At 40.4% G+C, this 27,017-nt stretch overlaps 1 protein-coding gene across 27 annotated transcripts in view; it reads right to left on the bottom strand.

Moving 5' to 3' along the window:
- Positions 1-27,017, bottom strand: part of KIAA1217 (KIAA1217 ortholog) — a 528,161-nt gene that overhangs the window by 90,261 nt on the left and 410,883 nt on the right. For 19 of the 27 annotated variants that reach the window (XR_006279438.1, XR_006279437.1, XM_043509473.1 and 16 more), the window contains 2 exons: positions 18,885-19,083; positions 15,871-15,964 (listed from right to left, as the gene is read on the bottom strand). Coding sequence is in view for 21 of the 27 variants with exons in the window: in XM_043509473.1 (XP_043365408.1) it covers positions 15,871-15,964; positions 18,885-19,083 (293 nt within the window). In the remaining 6 variants the exon portion in view is untranslated. Of the gene's footprint in view, positions 1-10,589; positions 11,206-15,870; positions 15,965-16,698; positions 17,021-18,884; positions 19,084-27,017 lie in introns of those variants that run through there. The other 8 variants (XM_043509466.1, XM_043509471.1, XM_043509465.1 and 5 more) reach the window with 6 other exon arrangements.

The following is a 27,017-nucleotide window of genomic DNA, read 5'->3' as shown; positions in this document are numbered from 1 at the left end:
TTTAATCAAGTAAATACTAATGGAAACTGCGTGATCATGGGAGACTTTAACTTCCCAGATATAGACTGGAGGACCAGTGCTAGTAATAATAATAGAAGCTCAGATTTTCCTAGATGCGATAGCTGATAGATTCCTTCATCAAGTAGTTGCTGAACCGACTAGAGGGGATGCCATTTTAGATTTAATTTTGGTGAGTAGCGAGGACCTCATAGAAGAAATGGTTGAAGGGGACAATCTTGGCTCAAGTGATCATGAGCTAATTCAGTTCAAACTAAATGGAAGGATTAACAAAAATAAATCTGCAACTAGGGTTTTTGATTTCAAAAGGGCTGACTTTCAAAAATTAAGGAAATTAGTTAAGGAAGTGGATTGGACTGAAGAACTTATGGATCTAAAGGTAGAGGAGGCCTGGGATTACTTTAAATCAAAACTGCAGAAGCTATCGGAAGCCTGTATCCCAAGAAAGGGGAAAAAAAATCATAGGAAGGAGTTGTAGACCAAGCTGGATGAGCAAGCATCTTAGAGAGGTGATTATGAAGAAGCAGAAAGCATACAGGGAGTGGAAGATGGGAGGGATCAGCAAGGAAAGCTACCTAATTGAGGTCAGAAGATGTAGGGATAAAGTGAGACAGGCTAAAAGTCGAGTAGAGTTGGACCTTGCAAAGGGACTTAAAACCAATAGTAAAAGGTTCTATAGCCATATAAATAAGAAGAAAACTAAGAAGGAAGAAGTGGGGCCGCTTAACACTGAGAATGGAGTGGAGGTTAAAGATAATCTAGGCATGGCCCAATATCTAAACAAATACTTTGCCTCAGTCTTTAATAAGGCTAAAGAGGATCTTGGGGATAATTGTAGCATGACAAATGGGAAGGAGGATACAGAGGTAGATATTACTATATCTGAGGTAGAAGCGAAACTGAAACAGCTTAATGGGACTCAATCGGGGGGCCCAGATAATCTTCATCCAAGAATATTAAAGGAATTGGCACCTGAAATTGCAAGCCCATTAGCAAGAATTTTTAATGAATCTGTAAACTCAGGAATAGTACCGAATGATTGGAGAATTGCTAATATAGTTCCTATTTTTAAGAAAGGAAAAAAAAGTGATCCGGGTAACTACAGGCCAGTTAGTTTGACATCTGTAGTATGCAAGGTCCTGGAAAAAATTTTGAAGGAGAAATTAGTTAAGGACATTGAAGTCAATGGTAAATGGGACAAAATACAACATGGTTTTACAAAAGGTAGATCGTGCCAAACCAACCTGATCTCCTTTTTTGAAAAAGTAACAGATTTTTTAGATAAAGGAAATGCAGTGGATCTAATTTACCTAGATTTCAGTAAGGCATTTGATACCGTGCCACATGGGGAATTATTAGTTAAATTGGAGAAGATGGGGATCAATATGAACATCAAAAGGTGGATAAGGAATTGGTTAAAGGGGAGACTGCAACGGGTCCTACTGAAAGGCGAACTGTCAGGTTGGAGGGAGGTTACCAGTGGAGTTCCTCAGGGATCGGTTTTGGGACCAATCTTTTTATTACTGACCTTGGCACAAAAAGTGGGAGTGTGCTAATAAAGTTTGCAGATGATACAAAGCTGGGAGGTATTGCCAATTCGGAGAAGGATCGGGATATTATACAGGAGGATCTGGATGACCTTGTAAACTGGAGTAATAGTAATAAGATGAAATTTAATAGCGAGAAGTGTAAGGTTATGCATTTAGGGATTAACAACAAGAATTTTAGTTACAAGTTGGGGACGCATCAATTAGAAGTAACGGAAGAGGAGAAGGACCTTGGAGTATTGGTTGATTATAGGATGACTATGAGCTGCCAATGTGATATGGCTGTGAAAAAAGCTAATGCGGTTTTGGGATGCATCAGGAGAGGCATTTCCAGTAGGGATAAGGAGGTTTTAGTACCGTTATACAAGGCACTGGTGAGACCTCACCTAGAATACTGTGTGCAGTTCTGGTCTCCCATGTTTAAAAAGGATGAATTCAAACTGGAGCAGGTACAGAGAAGGGCTACTAGGATGATCCGAGGAATGGAAAACTTGTCTTATGAAAGGAGACTTAAGGAGCTTGGCTTGTTTAGCCTAACTAAAAGAAGGTTGAGGGGCGATATGATTGCTCTCTATAAATATATCAGAGGGATAAATATAGGAGAGGAAGAGGAATTATTTAAGCTCAGCACCAATGTGGACACAAGAACAAATGGGTATAAACTGGCCACCAGGAAGTTTAGACTTGAAATCAGATGAAGGTTTTTAACCATCAGAGGAGTGAAGTTTTGGAATAACCTTCCAAGGGAAGCAGTGGGGGCAAAAGATCTATCTGGTTTTAAGATTCTACTCGATAAGTTTATGGAGGAGATGGTATGATGGGATAATGGGATTTTGGTAAGTAATTGATCTTTAAATATTCAGGGTAAATAGGCCAAATCCCCTGAGATGGGATATTAGATGGATGGGATCTGAGTTACTATAGAAAATTCTTTCCTGGGTATCTGGCTGGTGAATCTTTCTCATGTTGTCAGGGTTTAGCTGATTGCCATATTTGGGGTCGGGAAGGAATTTTCCTCCAGGGCAGATTGGAGAGGCCCTGGAGGTTTTTTTGCCTTCCTCTGTAGCATGGGGCATGGTTTACTGGAGGGAGGCTTCTCTGCTCCTTGAAGTTTTGAACCATGATTTAAGGACTTCAATAGCTCAGACATGGGTGTGGTTTTTCATAGGAGTGGGTGGGTGACATTCTGTGGCCTGCGCTGTGCAGGAGGTCGGACTAGATGATCAGAATGGTCCCTTCTGACCTTAGTATCTATGAATCTATGAATCTTTTACCCGAGGTTGCAGTAGAAAGCACCCAATGCCTGCTGGATCCTTGCAGAACCATCTTGGAGAGTTGAACTTTTGTTGACATGACCTAGGACTGCTAAAACACGCATGTTTTGAAATTGCTCAATGTTTTCTTGTTTTCAAGTTAAGTTTGTTTGGGTTATAGGAGCTACTGGAAAGCTCTGGAAGGCCAGCTGTGAAGAGCCTGGTAGTTTTCTATGGACTGCGAAGTGTAAAACCTAGAGCTCAGGTCTGCTCTGCTTTTTGTCTGTTTGGTTTGTGTCTGTCCTTTTTATGTGTTTCCTTACTCTTCCAAGTCATGGGACTGAACTGGGACTAAATCATGCCTACTACACCTCAGCCCATGGTGCTTCGGGGATTTTCTTAGCACACCACAGCCAGTCCTGGATTTGATTGCTGCCTTCTCATTTGATGCCAGCCCACTGGTTCCAGACACTGAAGTCTTATCTACTCTGGCAGCAGTGTGTCGGGAACACGTAGCCACATGCCACAGTGAAAAGCAGGCTGTACCCATACTGTGCTGTGTAGCTACAAATGGCAGCGAAAAGCTCAGGTGGAGGGGCAGCCTTTCTCTGCTGCCTCCCCTCGCCAAAGCCCTTCTCTGCTGCCAGAGCTTTACACTGCAGTGGGGAAAGGCTCTGGCAGCAGAAAGGCAGCAGAACACTATGCTGTTAAAAACAGCAGTGTAGACGGGGGGAGGCATGTAGACAGCTATGAAAAGTACATTCCCTAAGGTTCTGATGTGTCTTTACTCTACTACCCACAGCAGCGCCTCACCGTTTACACTGCTATTTATACCCATGCTAGAGGCATGCAGTGCATGTACTCTACATACCACTGTTAAGTGTAGACACAACCTGTCCACTAGCTGGACTTTACCTTGATCCACCTTCCAACTTGGCCTAAGGTCTCTGCTTGCCCAGGTAAAGAACTATACCTCTCTTCTGTAGCTGACAACCACCATCACCCAGCCACCAGCAGACCAGAAAAGATTCACCTATTTTCCTGTTTCCCTTCTCCTATCTTCTCTTTTACCCATGTTTGTCTGCTTGTGCTAGACTTGCCAAAACTCCCAACACTGTAAATAAACTGAGAAAGTTCTGATTGTTATATCATCAGTATCATTTCCATCATTGAGGAAAAACAACAGTTTCAGTAACATGCAATTTTTACTACAGGGTTAGTAATTAAAGCAGGAGGATAAATGTTACATGCGGTTATCAGAAAGCTAAAGAAGGTTAAAATACAGCAGCAGCGATGGGGTGCAGAGTAATATCTAAATAATCCATAAACCATGATAGCAGGGAAGGAAGAGTGAAAGGAAATGCAGTGTGGGGGTGGGAAGTAGGGAAGCAAGGCTGGGAAACTATGGAAGGAAAAGAGAAAGAAACATGGTAGGTAGTCTGTGAGAGAGACGGAAAGAGAAAGAGAATCTGGGGGTAAAAAGAGCCTAATGGGCAAGTCAGGAAAGGGTTAACAGATTGTGAAGACAGAGGTACAAAAATAAGATTAGGCCTTGGAGAGAGAAACAGTAAGACTCAGAGAAAGAGAAGAGAATGAAGTATGAGAGAGAGATTCTGGGGAAAAAAACAAAGTCAGAAGGTTACAATGACAAAATGGAAGGTGAGAATGGAGAAACCAAAGGAGGGGGAAAAGCAAGAATGCACAAAAATGTTCTTGAAAGCTAGGAGATTTTGGTTTATTGACTGCAATCATAATTAATTATATTGTACCTACCCAGCAGAAAATAACGGGTAGGTGGAAGGAGAGGAAGAGAGAAAGTGTGTGTCCAATTTAAGCCAGTGTGTTTAACCCAGCCCTGGGGGCAAATGCTTCAGGCTCTTCCTGGCCTGAGAGTAAGGGTGTGGGGAGCAGGGACACACCAACATTCTCTGCTGCAGTTTGAGCAATGCTCTAGCTCCTTCTGTCCCTTCACACTTCTGTAAACCAGAACAACAGTGTTTGAGTTGCGCTTTCAAAGCTACAAATGGCCTCCAAACTAAGCATAACGAGCTTGTCCAGTTCTATTGGGGAGGAGGCTTGAGAGGGAAAGAGACATGCTCCCCTTGCGAAACAACAGAAAACAGTGATGTCCTACAAGTTGTATTTCAGTGCAGTAGACCAGAGACTTTACATCTGGGTACAGTGGGAACGGTTCCCAACTGGAAATGCTGAAACAGATGTTCCAACATGTGTACAGGCACTTGTGGTTAAGTGAATACGCAACTGCTAATCCAACTCTGATTATTCCTGGAGGACTTCAAAAGGTTCCAAGGTTATACAATGGCAGGATAAGCTCTAACAAACTCTGTGTGTGTGTGTGTGTGCGCGCGCGCGCGCGCGTGCGTGAGGAGTGGCAAGTCCCCATCTTTTGCAAAAATGGTTGTGTCCCATGCCACTTCCAAAATACAATCCAATTCCAGACCCACACATACATATGATCACTGTCCCAACGGCACTTGTGGCAGCTTGTCCTTGTCCATCGTCCCACCCAATTGTTGTTCCCACTCCTGTAGACCAGATTCCTGGGAATACAGTTGTTTCCTCAGGGTAAAACAGGAATCCAATCTACAGTTGAGGGAAATGCAGCTGGGTTGCAGGAACATTTAAAGCAATGGATAACAATAATAATGATGCTAATACATTTAATTTCTTACCTAAATTGAGTTCAGCTTGGAAGGTATATTGGTCCGGATACAGGTAGAAATGAGGGCTCTAAATTTCCACTAGGCTGTTCATATTTTCCCTGAACCCATTTGCACATCCTTAGCTGTCAGTTAATGTAGATTAGTTTTCAATGAAATAGCTTCCTCGGTATGCTTGTGGAGTACTATTTAAGGTGAGAGAGAGGAATGAGGATGAATTCTTCTGTCGCTTTTAGCATCCATCTAAGACACTCCAGTAGGAGCTTCTGGTCTAGCCATGCTTAAGACAAATGGAACACCATGTTCCAAAGACACTGATACATGTGTGAGATCCAGAACATTCTGCACCAACATAACCACACACAAGCATGCCTGAAGTCAAAGTCTGCCTGTGTGGGGTTTTCTCTCTCATCACCAATCTTAATTTTGCCGCACAAGCTATCTCCCTGATACCAGACTGCATAATTCTACTCCGATCACAAAAGCAAACATCCAGATCAGCCAGCTTGTCATGAGTTCACATCTGAGTGTTTATGAGCATGTTTCATGGAGCTGTTTTCTTTTTTCACAAATAAACAGAATGTGAAAGTAAAAAGAAAAAACCCACCTCATTTTAAACTACCAAATTTATCAGAAGGAAGTTAACAAAGCTCTCATTTTCTTCCTTAGTGCACTTTCCAGACAAAATAGCTTGGATGATAGCAAGTGCATTTCAGCCAAGATATGTCAGGGTGTCATTGTGAATGAAAAAAACACAAACACATTGAAACATAGCATATTTCTATCCTGAAAAGGTCAGTTTTACATAATTATACCATTGGTTTGCCAATATCCACATTTAACTCACCAGCATACTTTGGCCCACCCAAACCAAAAGCTTTTATTCTCTTTCGACTGAACATATAAAAGTTGTCACGGATTTTTGTAGAATTAAGGTAGGGGCCCTTGAAATAGCTGGGAATTAGTGTTACAAACAAATAGCTCTGTTTGTTTGTTTGATTTACTTTTGTAGTGTTGCTTTTAGATAGGATTTTAAGTACATAAACAAAAGTTGCCTGCTTTGTGCAGATGTAACAAGCATTTCCTTCCCTTTCCCCTTAAGAGATCAAATGCATTGTCAAGAAAATGCATACAGTCGCTATCAACCTTGAAAGCCAAATCCTTAAAACCATTCTCGATTCCAGCACCTCCTTGGGGCACTGCTGAACTGATGGATTCATCCATTTTTTTCCCAAAAAAGGAATAGTTTCAAGCATATATAGCTCTGGTACAGATCAGCATTTTTATTTGGTTTAAATATGCTGTATATCAGATTTCTACTCTTTAAAAAAAAGGAGTCCTGTGAGTAACTGATCTCATAAATCAAAATAAATGCATGGCTTCTTGACGCTCTGATCTACTACTCAGCTTTTATTTTTGTTCCATATTTGTAGCTTTTCCTACTGTGCCAAAGCCAAATAGAATTGAACAACTTCTTATGATTAAACAAGAGTATGGAAAAACATAACCTTTAGTCTCATCTGGAATTATCAAATGACTGAGTCAAAACATGTTTTCTATTACAGGAATATGGAATATGTTAGGATATAAACAGTAAAGAAACAGTATACAACATAGTTTGTCGTTTAAATCCTACGCATATTTACACCTGTAACCCACTGTTACCGCTAAATAAGAATGCAGCAGATAAGGAAAACATTATGTCATAAGTTTTGCACCCAGCACTATCTGCAGTCCTCATCTGTAGGAAGGAAAGGTCAGTGGATGAGTATAACAATGGATCCACTAGCCCCTTCCCTCATCCCACACAACAGTGCATAGGGAGCCCCCATGCAGCTGGGCTTTGTGGCATATGCTATTGTGAACCTGCTGCAGAACTGGTTTGCTTCGTTGTGGGCTGAATTTTCCACTCCTATAAAGAGGACAGCGGGAGTATTTGCATTAACACCTCTTTTACGACATTAACATAATTGCTATCACAGTCTCCAGAGTAATTGTTCTGTTCCGTGAACATTTATTCTCTTTCAACTTTACTTCCTTCTGTTCAACCTTTGACAAATGCAAAGACAATCTAGCGATCAGTGTAGCAGGACAGAGAAGTAATATAATGAGACATGGGGGTCTCAGGGCTCAACTAACTTGCTGAGTGTCTTAAGCTTGTTAGAGTTACCTATAAATACAGGGAAACCTGAAGTAAAGGCCACCTGTAACCTGCAATCACTTTGAAGACTGAACAAAATTGTATTTGAAATCTTGGCGATACTTAAGTTAGAGACCAACTCTTCCAGGCCACACAGTTTTGGTAGTTCATTGAGTGGTGACTTAAGATAGGTTTCATTGTATACAGAATGAGCTGTTGTCACTGGCCTAAGGAGAGAGCCACCTTTGACAAAAAACCTGTACTTGGGAGGTTTGATTCCCATAGGTCCTTCCTGCCACTGTCTGAAACCATGTTGTGTAAACAGTCTAGACCACAGGATCCAATCAGAGGCTATTAATAAGAGGACTGTTTGGGCTTCCTGAATTACGTTTACCATAAAGGATGGATAAAATGGGGTGTGTTGGAGGAATGAGACATACATCCATCAAGAACATACTGCAGTTTAGCTGACTGGATGCAAAACAGCTTATTTGGCTGAAGTAAATAACTAAGGTTAAAAGTAGGGATCCCCAGGGTAGAAGTTATCCACTGTGATTAAAACTGAGTGGTTGAGGAACCAAAGTTATCCAACAAACCTTTTGGCCTGTTCAGCCACTTAATTTGCATGTTAAACTTCAATCACATGCAAATTGTCCTAAAGCCTAAAGATATGTTTCTGTACATTAAAGAAAGAGACAGGATTCCAATACCACATACTTTTTCACGGTGCCCTTTTGCCAACTGATTTTTGCAGCTGTCTTGTTTATGCCAACTCGTATTATTTTTACCTCAGATCTTACGTGTATCCAAGAAGGGCTGTTCATACTGCTCATATTTTCAGGAGTCTAATCAGTTTTCTTGACTCCAGATTAGAACTGACACCATCTAATCAAAGACCACAGCTGTGTGTGTAGATTCTCCAAAAAGATCAGGAGTTGGATCTCTTTTCTGCTTCTATAGAAAAAAGAGGATGAAGACAAAGTAGGCCTTATCTCCCTTATGGAATCTGGCCCTTTGGCTGCTATATTTGCCTAGAGGAAAGCAATTGGTTGAACAAAGAACTGAAGACTCAGCTATGAGCAGGGAACTCAGATCCTGTACAAAGAGTTGTACTTCCGGATAACGTAATACGGAAGGATGCTAGGGAAGGCTAAAGTAAAGTCCTGATTAAATAAAGCAATGTCAGGCTTAAAGAAAGAAGAACTGTTCCTTCCAACCAGGCTGGTGTCACAGAGAACACAATAGACTAAATTAATCTCAGCAAGGTGATTTTTAATCTCTGTTGAGGTAAGAGCCGATGTACAAAGCTGTATGGAAGACTGAAAGTCATCTTTGATTCAAGTGCTATCTCAGAGCTTACGGGGTCTTCTGAATTCTCTTAAGCTTCCTTATTTACTAGGGAAGACTGGTTTCTGACAATGGCGGACATAGCCGTGAATAGCAATGTCTGACTCTGCCAAATACTTCGGAAATAGCGATAAATAGCCACACTATTGCAAATTGATTTGTCAAACACAAGGGCTGTGAAAGAGTAAAACATCCGAGGAATAGGAACCAGGAAACTTTCTGTAAAAGTATGTGGATTAAGAATAAAAGAAGCAACTAACAAATAATAAAAATGGACCCAAACCCAATCCTCATGTCCTTATTCAGGGAAAACTCCCATTGAAGCCAATGGGACTTTTGTCAAGAAGGCAAACTTCACAATTGCACTTTGTGTTAGAGGCTTGACCTCCAGACTCAGTCACAGGCCAACAGAAAACTTGAGTTGCTCTTAAATAATTCTATCTGGATGACCCAGAAGGTGTACTGACATGCTCCAGAGCAAGCTGCTTGCAACCCTCAGCCAGAAGGAGAGGCCATTAGAAGGAAATAAAAACACAATTAAAGTGAGTGTATCATGAGTGTATCATGGGAACATGGATCTATTTCTTCACAGAAAATGTTACTGGGGATTTCGAGATGACAGGCTTGTGATATCTTAATCTAAAAAGAGAGTAATATGTAACTGGAAGACTCCTGGTATTTGCAGAGTGGGTGGGGCATACTCATATTCCTAGATTGGTTGATGTTAGCTAAAATACTTTTTTTCAGATCAAGTTTGATATCATTTAACTTGAAAATAAGTAAGTAGAACTGTTTTAACAGATCCATTTTATTCTTTGGCAACTTTTAAAAGTGCTACTTTTAGATTGTTGCTATATTACAGAATCTATATGATTACATAGAACATGAATGATATTTTTTTCAAAAATAAATATAATTTAACAATAGCACATTACCACTTAATTATTTTAAAAGCCACAATGAGATCTCTATCCAAACATAGCTTAGGATCTGTACATTTAAACAGATCATTATGTGTGTGATACTTGAGGTTTATATTTTGTTTTATTCATAGCTAAAAACAAAAATTAACTAATTCTTAACCTTCTAGCCACCTTCTCAATAATCTAGATCATTTATGGGGTAATTTTTATAGGATATGAAAGACACATGAATGAAAGAGCACAGGTACATTTATTATATTTCATAACAGTTTGATTAGATACAGCTACCTCTCAATGTCTTCTTCCCTACAGCAGCATAAATAATTGGCAGCTTAGTAATAGCTCATACATTAAAAATAGTAAAACTCATGTCACAGAAAAAATCCCAGACCATCAGATACTATATTTGAACTATATTTGATACTATGTTGAACTCTCAACCAGATTTCAAATGACAAGTTAGAAAATAATCAAATTATTACTTTCAATACACAGATTTTAAACTAGACATAAAGACTAGTTTTGCTAGTCAACAGGGGAATAAAACATTTCTTTTTTTGGAAGATTTTTTAAAAAAAAATCTAGTTTTGATCTCTGGTTTAAATCCCCAGTTAATCTAAAAATATCCTTTAGCCAAAAAGAAAAAGGAATTCCATATTCACTACGAATAAGCATCTTACCTTACATCTTTTGGTGAACTCCTTTTCTAGAAGCATTTGGCAGGTATTAGAACACAAAAGTACTTTCAGCTAAGCTTCTCTTTACATTTTCTTAAAACTAAACTTCTTTGCTTTTGTTTTGCTAGGAGAAGCTCTAAGACAAAACATGTGGTCTAAAACAGCAGCAGCCTCTCTGTTCAAGAGATTTCATGGATATTCACAGGCTTCCACTGTCCGAAAGTTAAGTCTGAGCAAAAAAGGCATTTTTCCTGTCCCGGAAATCAGTATAACCAAAACCAATGCTGAGCTAATGAGAAATGTTTCTTCCATGTGTTCTGCTTGGCAGACTCTGCAAGTTATATCAAGGAAACACATGATGTTTATAAATACAATATGGCTCATGTTGTCATAACCTCTCAATGACAACAAGAGCACTAGAAAAAGCAGGCAACAAAACAGCAGGAAAAATGATATTTGTATCATTTAGAAGTTCTGTATCAAATATACATACATAGGTTTTTTTTTTCCCTAAAGAAAAAGTTTTATGGTAGAGGGATCAGGAAGGCAGTGTTTGGCACCTTATAAACGTACTATGGGTATTCCTAGCATTATCATGCATTCAAACAACTACGTGTTTAAATATCTGCTCTGAGTTTTAGGAGTTACACTCTAAGCGGATGCTTATTGCAGTCACAGGGTGTGATTACAGTTCAAGTAAACATACCCAGACTAGCTTTCATTTAGCTAGCTCAAGTCCTGGAGCATGGAAGCTGCAACAGCGTGCACTTCAGCTTGGCTGTACAAGCTGCCCACGAATCACTCGCAAGTCTAGTGTGCTCTGGAGCACTAGCTGCCACAGCTTGACTGTTCTGGTACCTGTGCTGTCTCAGCCTGCTCCGAGCAGTTGCCCCTTTTAAACCCTCCCACCTGTCCGGTTCCCAGGGGATGCGTCAGTGTCACCATGCTGGCCCCTTGTCCCCTTTTTGCAGTAGTTTGACCTTTCCCCTTAAGCTCCCCCAGCCATAAAGTATTGTTCCCTACTTTCGGCCAGCCAGACAAATCCCCCTCCCTGCCCCAAATGGTACGGTGCAATCATTCTGGTACCTGAGCTAGCTAGATTAGAGCTAGCTCAATATGTCTATATACCTTGTGATTGCAGTATAGACATACCCTAAAACAGTTACAAAAATCAGCAAGTGGTCAATAATTTTGGCAATACTTGTATTTTTACTTTTTGCGTTTAATGACCTGAAAATTTTTAACTTGAACACAATCCAATGAAACACCGCTAGGAATCTCCCATAATCTGGATGCCTTTGTTTAAAGTATCCAAAGAACTCAAAAGGATGATCTTGCATTTATTATCTCTATGTCTTTCTTACAAAGGTTGTAGAGGGTTTTTTTAAACTAAGGACTAGGGGAAAGCTGACAGATGCAGATGAGCACACGGTGCAGGCAGACACATCTCATAGGGATTAATTTATTAAAGAAGGAACTCTATATTCTCACAAAGAGGATAGAAAAGAAGTTGGTAAAGTAGACCTAGGAGCTAGAGAGGGACACTCATCTTTAAATGGGATACTTTTACATGAAGGAAAGCAACTGAATATTGACAAAATATACAAGTCTAAATACTAATAGGAGAACTACAGTGCCTGTCATTAAATGAGGATATTGACATAGACATCACAGAAACTTGGGGGAATGAGGATAACCAGTGGGATGAGTAATACCATGGAATAACATACTAGGTTGCATTGATGGGGGAGTGCCACTATATGTGAAAGAAAGCATAGAGTCAAATGAAATAAAAATCTCAAATCAAACTGTGCCATAGAATCTCTATAGATAGAAATTCCATGCTTGAACAATAACAGTACAGCAGTAGGAATGCATTAAGGACCACCTGACCAGTATGGTGACTGTGATTGTGAAATACTCAGGGAGATTAGAGTCTGCAAAGAGAGAAAATGCAGTAATAATGGGGGATTTCAACTATCCCCATGTTGACTTGGTACATGTCATCTCAGGACAGGATGAAGAGATAAAATTTCTTGACACCATAAATGACTGCCTCTTGGAGCAGCTTGTCCTGGAACCCATAAGGGGAGAGGCAATTCTTGAGTCAGTCCTAAGTGCAGCACAGCATTTGGTCCAGGACATCAATATAGCTGAACCACTTGGTAATAGCGACCATAATATAATTAAATTTAACACCCTTGTATGGGGACAAATGCCAAAGAAGCCCACCACAGTAGCAGTTAATTTCAAAAAGGGGAGCTACACAAAAACGAGGAAGCTAGTTAAACAAACATTAAAAGGAACAGTCACAAAGGTGAAATGCCTGCAAACTGCATGGAGACTATTTAAATCTACTGATAGGCAAAGTAAGAAAAATGTAGCTTGAGAACCTATTAGACTTTGATTTAAGGATATTAACTTTGTATATTTGGATATGTGATGTTGGCAATCTGCGTTTTAATGGCTATAAAGCTTTAACTTTTTGAGTCTCAATGTCTACTGTTATTCAATAATTATTGTCTGATCTCCTCCATAATTTCCCATAACTGAAAATTTAAATAAAAATAAGAAAAAAGCTTTAAAATAAACATCAGTATTATCAACCAACATTATAAAAAATAAACATCAAATTCTGCCAACCCTAAGTATAACACAAAAGATGTGTGATAAGATCTGCCTTCGTACAGCATTGATTCACATTTCAAAAGTAATCTCCTTAAAACAGGACAGGCAATAATCGCTTTATCCCTAGATTTACTGAAACAGATGCTAATGCTAAGCACTGTGTTTACAGTAATTACTCCGTCCTCCCCTCTCATTTTAGTATAGTTAGTTTCAATTTATCTAAGCACCATGGTGAGGGAAGGAAGACTGGAGTGATATCTTTCCCACCATCCAACTTCTTCCATATCCTACATCTGTCTGCCTCAATGCAGCTGCAGAACGAATGCATTCTTACTCTTGGGTTCTCCCTGTCCACCATATATATTCATGTGATCACATATATAAGCAACAAAACATAAAATCAGGTGATTATTTTCAGGCTTCTCCATGCTGCCTCACCAATATCCTGAACTCTGACTTGCAGGGACTTCCTCTCAAATTGAAAAGGTAGTTAAGTCACCCATCCAAGAGTTGACCAAACCCAACTCTGCTGAGCTTGTGAGATCTAACAAAAACACATCCCCAGGTGAGCTGGCTACAGATCTGGAAATAACTATTCTTGGGAGATGTGAAGATTTTGAAATGCCACCTCTGGTAAGACACACACAGAACCACCTCAGAGAGTAAAGTGGAACATGGTAAAATAATCACAGAATCGTAGAAACGTAGGGCTGGAAGAGACCTTAAGATGGCCCCTAGTCCAGCCTCCTGCGCTGGTACAGAGGGAGCCACCTTTATTTTTGAATTATCCCACTTTGGCCAGAGGAAGGGAGTTTAGCCATACTCAATATGTATATGTGGGCATAATCTCAGTTGCACAGTTTTATATTTTAATGTGAAAAATACAAATTTTAACCACATTTTTACAGAGAGACAACATTTGTATTTGAAACAACTTTATTAGATAGTAAATATCTGACACAGGGCCAAAGAAGTAATCCAGATTGCTGATATTTTGATTTTGTGTACACATTAGCAAAACATGTCTGAATACCAGTCCAGCACACAACACACAAAAAAGTTACATTTAGCCTCCCTTTCAAGTGGGACAACAACAATTTAGGCCTAATGATGCAATGTCAACGCATTATTATTACAATGGTTAACATTACTATAGGCACTAAAAATGTGCCCTGCCCTAAGATATTAATGATATATTTCAGATACATCCGGTTACTGCTCCACAGAAGTCAATAATATTTCAGGATTCTCAGCACCTTGCAGGAGACACATAGCAATTTATCAGATTGGCCCCTAAATTAGCTGCTATCACTCTATATACACATTTTTAGCATGCAGTGAGGTGAATAATCAGGTAATTGGATTTTCTGACCCATCAGAGAGATTGCTTTATGGTGTTTTAAAATTCAAATATTTAAATAAAACAATTATAGGAGACATGGTTGAAAATACCGCAGGAAACTGAACAACTGCTACAATTGTACTGAAACAACCATGCCCTACACCATTACAACTGCAAAAGTACTTAAATATAATTAAACCAAAAAAGCAAAGATCTGTGGCAGATGCAAAAGAAATTGTGAAACCAAGAACCAGATGCACAATTATAAACTAATATTTTTACAGGAGTTCCTCAGAACATTTGACATCCGCTTTGGAGCATGTGTAAGTTACTAAAAAACAAGCAGCACACTTGTTAGTAACTGTATCCTTCTTGAAGGCTTAATATGATTTTATTATTTCCTATATAATATATTTAAACAAAAAAGAAACAAAGGGAGTAAATTTCAGAACCTTTTTTGACAAATTCAAAGGCAAAGTTTTCACCTTAACAAAGGTTACTATATTTATGGTATTTTTGACAGACACACAAAAATTGATGCTCTTTTCAAAACTGCAAAGCATTTATTAGTATTTTGAGTCTGAGATAGCCATTTATGAAGCACATCAGGAGACACGGAGCTCAACTGGAAAGCTTTTGAAAATGGCGTTGCGAGTTGCACTACTAATAGAGTAAAGTTAAACCATATTCTGCTTTGTTGAAAAGAAGAAAGCGTTTGGTGCCCACTAATGAATGAGACTTTAAATTAAAATCTGAAACAAATTACTAAAACGTTGTGCTGTGATTTTAGTTCTTTAATGTGAATGAATAAGGGATCAGAGAGTGTTAGAGTAAATAGTGACAAGGAATGAAGTAATAGATCAGGGGTCGGCAACCTTTCAGAAGTGGTGTGCCGAATCTTCATTTATTCACTAGAATTTAAGATTTTGCGTGCCAATAATACATTTTAATGTTTTTAGAAGGTCTCTTTCTATAAGTCTATAATATGTAACTAAACTATTGTTGTATGTAAAATAAATAAGTTTTTTAAAATGTTTAAGAAGCTTCATTTAAAATTAAATTAAAATGCAGAGCCCCCCGGACTGGTGGCCAGGTCCTGGGCAGTGTGAGTGCCACTGAAAATTAGCTTGCGTGCCGCATTTGGCACATGTGCCATAGGTTGCCTACCCCTGTAATAGATCAATAAATGAGTTAGCAGCATGGATCAGTGTAGTCCCCTTGCAGCATGTGTGTATTCACAATATATATGTTAATTTTGCACATGGAAAACTGCAGAACAAATAAAAATGAATATAAATCAACTCTGGCACTTACCCTTATATCTCCATTTACAGTTCTGGATGCATGATTAAATGCATGCACAGGATCTTTGTTATAAACTTTAAGGAAAGATCTGTCCTGAATGTTCCTGGAATCAAAAACATTGAGAACGATAGTAGATGAAAGGAGTTTTATTTTAGACATTTCCTTTGCTTGCCCTAAGGATTCAGGCAACAGACATCAACCACCATCATGATATTGCTGCAACTGACCAATAAAAAAAACCCTACTGCTATAAAACAGACAAACAAATAACAAAATCTATTTCAGTTCTCTTTCCCCTGGAAAGTATCATTCTTTCAGCACAGCTCCACACCCATAAAAACCAGGTGGTACTGAGTTTCTTTCAAGATCCCCAGCACAGAGTGAAAACACTTTGTAAGATAATAAAGCTGCTATATTTACAATGCACCCAAAAGGGTTTAAGTTAATATTTAAATACTTTATTGTGTACTCTACACAAACACATGAATATCTGCTATTCTAATGAGCACAAATCAAAAGAAAAATACTCTTTTGAAATTATTCTTGAGGCAAATGTAACTTCAGTTTTGTGAACAAACGAAAACATTCCATAGTGATTAAGAACACATCAGCAAACGTAAAAACTTTCAAGCCTCCAATCTTTCATAAAGCTTTTTTTTAAATCAAAAAAAGCACAGCTTTGATAAAAGCAACTACAGAATTTTGATGCAAATTGTTAGAAGAGAAAGATTTTTAAGATTAGCACAAAGAGCCTTGTCATTCATGAGTCTTTTTATAAACTGACTCATTCAGACAACAATCAGACGACAAATGTTTTACATTAGTCTCAAAACCTACTTTACAATAATTTCATAGATTAGAAATCTGCACCGAGTCCTGCTGATTTCTTGTTCAGGACTAATCAGCAACAATCTAATTAACGGCAACAATCTAAACACACTAATGTCCTTTCAAAACTGTGATTCCTTTCATTTCACAGTAGTGATTTCAAGAGAATTTGCACAGAAGACTGAATTCCTTTCCTCCAGGTACAGCTACAAGTTTAGTGGACTGATCTTACTCATTGGGATTATCATTTTAAAAAACTGAAGTGAAGCATTCTTGGGCTGGTCTAATTTCTTTCTTTTAAAGTCATATTACAGTCAGCAATTGCTTTGAATCTGTAACTAGTCAGAACTTGCACTGCTGCTGTAGACTTCAAGTAGTCTATTAAAAAACCACATAGCTTTACAGACAGATCAGTCCCATCTGTTTAAGAAATGTATGGTTAATGAGAAGTTTAGAGTTGATGAGAGTTAACTACGTGTAGAATGTACAAGAAAATACCTACCCTGTAGCAAATTTAGGTTCTTAATTTATTTATGACAGCATAAACTCTTTTCTGTCTTACTAATATGGAATTTAAGATAATATCAATATCTAAAAAAGGTGACAGGTCTACGTTTAGTTAGTGAATTATTTGGGAACAATGTTTACTGTCTGTAAATTAAATATTATTCAGTGCCAACAATGCAGATGTTACAAATAAGGTAAGGACAAAATTCTGCTCAGAGATCTGCATGAAGAATCTAAACTACAGAATTCTGCTCTCCATATGGACATGGAATGATTCTTGGTTAATGTATTTTTCAATGCAAGGAAAGTTCTCTCATTTTCCAGTTCATTCTTAGCTCTCACATGATGATGGCATATACAGAGGCAAGGTGGGTGAAGTAATATCTTTAATTGGCCCAAACTTAATCTACTCTCTTTTCTATCTCTAAAATGATGGTTGAGAGAGGTTACTCAACTAATGTCAAGTTTTGTTTAAAAATAATCTCCATAGCTATCTTGTAGAAATATGACAGCTTGAAGTAAAATAGAGTGCATTTGATTTCTGAATTGAATTGTATTCGCACCATAACTCCATTCCACTCCACCTGAAACTTTTCTGATAACAGGTACACATTTGTGCATTTTTTTATTTGCACATCTGTTTTGCATTCACTATTTGACGGTGTTAGAGCTGAACACTTTTCCTTCTGTCACTCCTTCTCTTCTGCTTTGCTCTTGTCATTTTGTGTCTGTTCTGGAATTTATCATATACTATCTTACGAACAGTCTGGTATAAATATATGCCACATATCCATGAACTATTTTTTACACCATAACAAATCTGTGGTCAGCCACATGGTTGTAACTGCTGTGCACGTTGGCCATTGGGAACTTCTTGGTGGTTATGGGTTAACATTCCGATCCTTCTGCTCCAAAAGCACAGATACCAATTGGTGTCAGAAGTTCAGGGTTTAAGAAACATGGTTGAGCAGCTCTGATTCCATCCAACAGAGGACACACACACAAACCAGGTCTTTACAATATTCTTTGTATGCAGTATTGGCTGAGTTCAGAAGTATTTTTTATTATTATTATTATTATTTGTATTAATGTAGCATCTAGGACTAGTGGCAGGTATTTAGTTGCCCAGTCCTGATGGAAACTAGAGCAGCAGTGGGTACACTCCAGCCTCTGCTACTGGCATAACGGATTGTACGTTGGTGGTAGATCATAAATAGTGGAGCTCTGCTCCATGATGCTCCCGCCAGCCCACACTGTGCCCCAAAACACCCATGATACTTCCCAACCACCCCTTACATCAGACTTTCTGTCAGCGGAGACAGGGATCTGTTTTAAGGCCACTTTGTGAATTTGGCCTACATGTTTATTTTATGCTTAATATTTCAAATATACATATTTTGGTAAAAACACAATAAAATATTAATTGTAAAAGCTAACCAAACTTATCTGTACTGCATGAATATTTATATAAAGCATATCATACATATACGGCTTGTGCAACAGATGTGGTACATATAGCTTAAGGCATGTGTCAAACTGTGAAAACTCCAAATTACTCAGACACCACTGAACTTGCCTTAATGTGTCAGACCTGATATTTGTTAGATATTTATCAGCTTTACTCTTTTTCATGCTATCGATGCACTGCAGAAAAAAAACAAACCAACTGTAATGCCATGTTTACCTACCTTACATCATTTAGTTCATAGTATATGTTTCTGCTCTCGTCCTTGATGTAAATGGCAACACTGGGAGACTCCAGCATTTTCATTGTCAGCTGCTGGGGGAAGGCACTTACGAAGAGGGCACGAATTGTGTCTGTGCTTGTAATTTCATTCGGCATCCTTAACTGTTTTGTTTCATCTCCATACTGAAGATATAAAACTCCTAAAAGCAAAATACAATTGAAGATTTTTTTTTAAAAAAATGCATGGAATAAACCTAGACTCCAAAGTCCACATAGGAAAACACATCAAATATTTAAATCTATACTAGACTAAGCAAAGCTAGATGTCTCTGTCTCACACACACCATATCTTTTCACTACAATACTAAATGAAGAATAAAAACAGTCTTATGGATATTGATTATTTGTTTCTATACCACAGAGTTTTCCCAGAGCAGCATGTTATTACAAGGAATCTATTTTTACTGTTCTTTAGTTAGATCAAAAGTTTACATTAAAAAGAGTTAATTTAAAAATACTACTAAAATGAACCCATACCAGAAGGAAGGTGCAGGTAACTCATGGGAAATTTTCTGTCAGCAGAGGGAAAAATTAATCCTTGTATCACTTAGGTTCTTTTAAGTATAAACTCTTTGTTTTAACTTCACATTTACTCAACAATGGGTTTGATTTTCAAAACCAGCTCCCCATTTTTTCAAGCATAATTTTATGCCCACAACTGATTTATCAGTAATGTATTTATTTATAAAATGATAGGTGAAATTCATAGTAAGAACAAAGCTGAAGTCACTAAAAAGCACACCTAGCCTGAATATCACCCACTTTAATTTTTAGTGTTTCTGTGTGAAATGGTTTGCAACCTTAACAGTAATCTCTAACACATTATGGTATAGGATAGTAGAGGGGAACAGAAAGAAAGAATCTGAGTCACATATCAATAGATTTATAGATTTTAAAGCGAAAAAGGATAATTCTCATAATCTAGTTTGGCTTTCTGCATGACACAGACCAACAAACCGCCCCCCCCAGCAATTTCTGCATTAAGCCTATAACTTTTGGTTGAGCTTAAGTACATCTTTCAGAAAGGCATCTAATCTTGATTTAAACATTTCAAGTGATAGAGAACCATCATACGTAGGTAAGTTGTTCCAACAGTTATTTACCATCATGGTTAATATTTTGCACTTTATTTCTAGTCTCACTTTGTCTAGCTTCAGTTTCCAAAGGCTGGATTTTGTTATGTCCTTTTCTGCTAGATTAAAGAGCCATCTACTATCAGAAATCTCTTTTCTTATGTACATACTTGGGGACCATGATCAAGTCACCTCTTAAATTTCTCCTAGATAAACTAAATAGATTGAGCTTCTTAAGTCTCTCAGTACTAGGCATGGTTTCCAGACCTATTTTTTTCTCGTCAAAAGTAAATGTCAATATTTTGCAATTATACACTGCGGTGCCTTTCATCAAAGGATCTCAAAACAAACAGACTTTAATTATGTCCAACAATATTCCCCTGAGGTAGGCAACTATTGTAATATATTCATTTTACAGATGGGCAAATGGAGACACAGAGGCAGTCCTCCCCTTGTAGATTCTCATATTTTCTCCCACTGGACCTTGCTCACTAGGGGTGAGATTCTCACTCCAACACCATCCCCTTTTGACAGAGTAACATAAAAGGGCATAAAAAGCCTTGGAGAGACTGGCCAGGGGAGAATTCCCGCAGTGTAGGAACTGAGGAAGACAGCCACAGACTATCCTGCAAGACCTGACATCTGGGCCATGCCAGGGGTGGGAAGGACATGTCGGGGTTGGGGCCCACAGCCTGCCTATAGGCAGGCAGAGGACAGGCTGATATGATGTTAGAGAGCCTTGAGAGGCTACCTAAGTTACACCAGTGGCCTCTTCAGCCCCCGAATCAGGAGGTGTCATAAATATAAAGGGAAGGGTAAACACCTTTAAAATCCCTCCTGGCCAGAGGAAAAATCCTTTCACCTGTAAAGGGTTAAGAAGCTAGGATAACCTCGCTGGCACCTGACCCAAATGACCAATTAGGAGACAAGATGCTTTCAAGCTTGAGGGGGGGAGAAACAAAGTGTCTGTCTGTCTGTCTGTGTGATGCTTTTGCCGGGGACAGAACAGGAATGGAGTCTTAGAACTTCGTAAGTAATCTAGCTAGATATGCATTAGATTATGATTTCTTTAAATGGTTGAGAAAATAGACTGTGCTGAATAGAATGGATATTCCTGTCTTTGTGTCTTTTTTGTAACTTGAGATTTTGTCTAGAGGGATTCTCTATGTTTTGAATCTAATTACCCTGTAAGGTATTTACCATCCTATTTTACAGAGGTGATTCTTTTTACCTTTTCTTACATTAAAATTCTTCTTGTAAGAAACTGAATGCTTTTTTCATTGTTCTTAAGATCCAAGGGTTTGGGTCTGTGGTCACCTATGCAAATTGGTGAGGATTTTATGAACCCTTCCTCAGGCAGGGGGGTGCAAGGTTTTGGTGAGGATTTTGGGGGGAAAGACGTTTCCAAACAACGCTTTCCCAGTAAACCCAGTCAAACGTTTGGTGGTGGCAGTGGAAGTCCAAGGGCAAAAGGTAAAATAGTTTGTACTTGGGGAAGTTTTAACCTAAGCTGGTAAAAGTAACCTGAGGAGGTTTTCATGCAGGTCCCCACATCTGTACCCTAGAGTTCAGAGGGGGGAAGGAACCTTGACATGGTGGCAGAGCGGTGGGATCAACTTGAAATCATTTTGAGATTTTTTTGAACCAGAAGCACAGATTTGAAAAGGAAATATTTTTTTTCCTTTGGGCTGCTGGAAAGCAAGTTAAACTGAAAACAGTTAGAGGTTTTGGGTTTTTTTTGTTGGAGCCAGAGCAGAGACAAAAGGGTATTGTCTTTTGTGAGGGGGAGCTTTCTCTACCTAAAGGCAGAGTAGTTAACCTCCTGCAGGGAAAGTCACAAGTCTTCACAGACCTGAAGTTTTTTATTTTTATTATTTTTTTTTACCTAAGAGCAACTAGAGGGGTTTTCTGTCTATTTGCCTGGAGCTAAAGGTGTTAAGGTTTTTTTTTTCAATTTTTCTGTAGGCTGACAATCACTATCAGAGAATATAGGTATCCTATTACAGGACAGCAAAATTTTACAAGCCAAGTTTTGTTTGTTTTATTTCTAACCCTTAGGTGTAAAGTTAGTAAAAAACAGAGAGGTAAAGATGACAGAAACCGAGACACTACACAAATTGGAGTTAGCCAGAATGGAGGCAGCGAAAGAGGCAGAACAACACCGAGAGGCTGCTCACAGGAGGGAAATGGAGGGAAGGGACAAAGAACTGGAGGAGAAGGAAAAAGAGAGGAAGCATGCACTGGAGATGGAGAAGGCAAAGGCTCAGCAGAATATACCAACAAACCCTAGCAATCCTTCTCCGGGTACCACTCGCCATCCCAGAAAGTTCCCCATCTACAAGGCAGGCGATGATAATGAGGCCTTCTTAGAAAACTTCGAAAGGGCCTGCCTTGGGTACAGCATCTCTATAGACCAGTACATGGTAGAGCTGAGGCCACAGCTCAGTGGACCCTTAGCTGAGGTGGCAGCTGAAATGCCTAAGGAACGTATGAGCCAGTGTGAACTGTTTAAAACCAAGGCGAGAGTCAGAATGGGGCTAACAACCGAGCATTCCCGTCAGCAGTTCAGAGCCCTAAGGTGGAAACCAGACGTGTCATTTACCCGACATGCCTACCACATTGTGAAACATTGGGATGCCTGGATACCAGGAGCAAGTGTTAAATCTCCAGAAGATTTGCCCTTCCTAATGCAAATGGAACAGTTCTTAGAGGGTGTTCCTGAGGAAATAGAAAGCTACACCCTAGATGGGAAGCCCAAAACTGTAATCGAGGCAGGGGAGATTGGAGCCAAATGGGTGGAGGTGGCAAAGAGAAGAAAAACTGGTCACAGTTGGAACGGATACCAGAAGGGACAACCTCAGACCACACCCTACTACCGGAGGCCACCCAAGGCTCCACCTACCCCCCAAGGAACCTCCAGCCACCTTATCGTTCCACCACACCATTCTCCAGCAACCCACCTTGCCCCAGTGACCCATCAGCTGGACGATATTTTCATGTAACAAGCCGGGGCATGTAAAGGCCAACTGCCCCAAGAACCCCAACAGATTACAGTTCATTGCACCTGAATCACCCCAGAGGTCCTCAGGCCCAGATACCTCCCAGATACCCTTGTAGCGGAGGGAAACTGTGAGTGTGGGCAGGAAGAAGGTCACCACGTGGAGGGACACCGGAGCACAAGTCTCGGCTATCCATGCTTCCTTAGTGGACCCCAATATAATCACCCCAGAGATCCAAGTGACGATTCAACCCTTCAAGTCCAACTCTTTCAATTTGCCTACAGCCAAGTTGCCTGTCCAGTACAAGGGCTGGTCAGGAACGTGGACTTTTGCAGTCTATGATGATTAACCCATCCCCATGCTGTTGGGAGAAGACTTGGCCAATCATGTGAAGTCAGCCAAGGGGATGGGAATGGTCACCCGCAGCCAGACTAAACCAGCCGTCATGCCAAGCACTGTTCTGGAAACTTCTACCAGGACCTGGTCAGAGGTGATGACACAGACCCCAGGCCAATGTCTGCAACAGCAGTAGTGGATCCAGTCCCAGAGACCCAGACAGAGCCAGTCCCAGAACTGGAACTGGCGGAACAACCAGTACCAGATCCATTGCCAGCACTGAATCCAGTACTTGCAACCCCAACCCCAGAGGGCCCCACCGAACCTGAACCGGCAGCAGCCGATAACCCTACACAAGAGGCTCACCCGGAGCCTGAACCCCAACATAGTGCACCAGCGGAGAGCGATTCACAGTCAACGGAAACAGCCCCATCCCCTACATCGCTTCCAGAGGGACCAAGCATAGGTCCACAAGCCAATGAGGAACTGATGTCTCCAGCATCAAGGGAACAATTCCAGACCGAACAGGAAGCAGATGAAAGCCTCCAGAGAGTTTGGATGATGGCACGGAGCAACCCACTGCCTCTCAGCTCTTCTAACTGATCTAGGTTTGTTGTAGAAAGAGGACTTTTATACAAGGAAACTCTTTCTGGTGGACACCAGGAAGACTGGCATCCTCAGAGATAGTTGGTAGTTCCAACTAAGTACTGGATAAAGCTTTTGAGCTTAGTCCACGATCATCCTAGTGGCCATGCTGGGGTGAACAGGACGAAAGATTGGCTGGGGAGGTCATTCCAATGGGAGGGAATGGGCAAGGATGTTTCTACCTATGTCCGGTCTTGTGAGGTATGCCAAAAAGTGGGAAAACCCCAAGACCAGGTCAAAGCCCCTCTCCAGCCACTCCCCATCATTGAAGTTCCATTTCAGCGAGTAGCTGTGGATATTCGGGGTCCTTTTCCAAAAAAGACACCTAGAGGAAAGCAGTACATACTGACTTTCATGGATTTTGCCACCCCCGATGGCTGGAAGCAGTAGCTCTAAGCAACACCAGGGCTAAAAGTGTGTGCCAGGCACTAACAGACATTTTTGCCAGGGTAGGTTGGCCCTCCGACATCCACACAGATGCAGGAACTAATTTCCTGGCAGGAACTATGGAAAACCTTTGGGAAGCTCATGGGGTAAATCACTTGGTTGCCACTCCTTACCACCATCAAACAAATGGCATGGTGGAGAAGTTTAATGGAACTTTGGGGGTCATGATACGTAAATTCATAAATGAGCACTCCAATGATTGGGACCTAGTGTTGCAGCAGTTGCTCTGTGCCTACAGAGCTGTACCACATCCTAGTTTAGGGTTTTCACCATTTGAATTTGTATATGGCTGCGAGGTTAAGGGGCCATTACAGTTGGTGAAGCAGCAATGGGAGGGATTTACACCTTCTCCAGGAACTAACATTCTGGACTTTTTTCAGAGTAGCAACCGTGTTAGTCTGTATTGGCAAAAAGAAAAGGAGTACTTGTGGCACCTTAGAGACTAACAAATTTATTTGAGCATAAGCTCAATGATGAAGTGAGCTGTAGCTCACGAAAGCTTATGCTCAAATAAATTTGTCATTCTGGACTTTGTAACCAACCTACAAAACACCCTCCGAATCTCTCTAGCCCTTGCTAAAGAAAACCTACAGGATGCTCAAAAAGAGCAAAAAGCCTGGTATGATAAACATGCCAGAGAGCGTTCCTTCAAAGTAGGAGACCAGGTCATGGTCTTAAAAGTGCTCCAGGCCCATAAAATGGAAGCGTCGTGGGAAGAGCCATTCATGGTCCAGGAGCGCCTGGGAGCTGTTAATTATCTCATAGCATTCCCCACCTCCAACTGAAAGCCTAAGGTATACCATATTAATTCTCTAAAGCCCTTTTATTCCAGAGAATTAAAGGTTTGTCAGTTTACAGCCCAGGGAGGAGATGACACTGAGTAGCCTAAAGGTGTCTACTATGAAGGGAAAAGTGCTGGTGGCATGGAAGAGGTGAACCTCTTCATGACCCTCGGGCGTATGCAGCGACAGCAGATCCAGGAGCTGTGCACTAGCTACGTGCCGATGTTCTCAGCCATCCCAGGACTGACTGAACGGGCATACCACTCCATTGACACAGGTAATGCTCACCCAATTAAAGTCCAACCTTTCTGGGTGTCTCCTCAAGCTAAAATTGCTATAGAACGGGAGATCCAGGATATGTTACAGATGGGTGTAATCCGCCCCTCCAGCAGTGCATGGGGATCTCCAGTGGTTCTAGTTCCCAAACCAGATGGGGAGATACGTTTTTGTGTGGACTACTGTAAGCTAACTACTGTAACTCGCCCAGACAACTATCCAATGCCACGCACAGATGAACTATTAGAGAAACTGGGATGGGTCCAGTTCATCTCTACCTTGGACTTAACCAAGGGGTACTGACAGGTACCGCTAGATGAATCTGCCAAGGAAAGGTCAGCCTTTACCACACGTTAGGCTGCATGAATTTAATGTACTCTCTTTCGAGCTGCGGAATGCACCCACCACCTTCCAAAGACTTGTAGATGGTCTCCTAGCAGGATTAGGAGAATATGCAGTTGCTTACCTTGACGATGTGGCCATATTTTTGGATTCCTGGGCAGAACACCTGGAACATCTACAAAAAGTCTTGGAGCGCATAAGGGAGGCAGGACTAACTGTTAAGGCAAGAAGTGTCAAATAGGCCTAAACAGAGTGACTTACCTTGGACACCAGGTGGGTCAAGGAACTATCAACCCTCTATAGGCCAAAGTGGATGCTATCCAAAAGTGGCCTGTCCCAAAGTCAAAGAAACAAGTTCAATCCTTCTTAGGCTTGGCTGGTTATTACAGACGATTTGTACTGCGATACAGCCAAATCGCTGCCCCACTGACAGACCTAACCAAAAAGAAACAGCCAAATGCCGTTCAGTGGACCAAAGAGCGTCAGAAGGCCTTTAACCAACTTAAAGCAACAGTCATGTCTGACCCTGTACTAAGGGCCCCAGACTTTGACAAACTGTTCCTAGTAACCACAGATGTGTCCGAGCATGGTGTGGATGTTTTAATGCAGGAAGGACCAGATCAAGAATTCCACCCTGTAGTGTTTCTCAGCAAAAAACTATCCGAGAGGGAAAGCAACTGCTCAGTCAGTGAAAAAGAATGTTACGCCATTGTCTACTCTCTGGAAAAGCTACGCCCATACGTTTGGGGACGGCGTTTCCACCTGCAAACCAACCATGCTGCTCTAGGGTGGCTTCATACCGCCACTGGAAATAACAAAAAACTTATTCGGTGGAGTTTAACTCTCCAAGATTTTGATTTCGACATCCAACACATCTCAGGAGCTTCTAACAAAGTGGCTGATGCACTCTCCCGTGAAAGTTTCCCAGAATCAACTGTTTAAAATCATCCTTGAGATGTGGAAAACATTGTTAGTCTTTATATACTTGGTAGTATATTTAGAGGTGCATGTGTCTTATTAACTCTGGTTTTTCTTAGAGCTTCAGGAAGAGATCCCAGCCAGCGTTTCACCCTCGCTGTGATTTGGGGAGCGTGTCATAAATATAAAGGGAAGGGTAAACACCTTTAAAATCCCTACTGGCCAGAGGAAAAATCTTTTCACCTGTAAAGGGTTA

The sequence above is a fragment of the Dermochelys coriacea genome, chromosome 2 (assembly GCF_009764565.3).
Source record: "Dermochelys coriacea isolate rDerCor1 chromosome 2, rDerCor1.pri.v4, whole genome shotgun sequence".
Classification (NCBI taxonomy): domain Eukaryota; kingdom Metazoa; phylum Chordata; order Testudines; family Dermochelyidae; genus Dermochelys; species Dermochelys coriacea.
The sequence above is the reverse complement of the archived record's forward strand: the minus strand, read 5'-3'. Positions and strand labels throughout refer to the sequence as shown.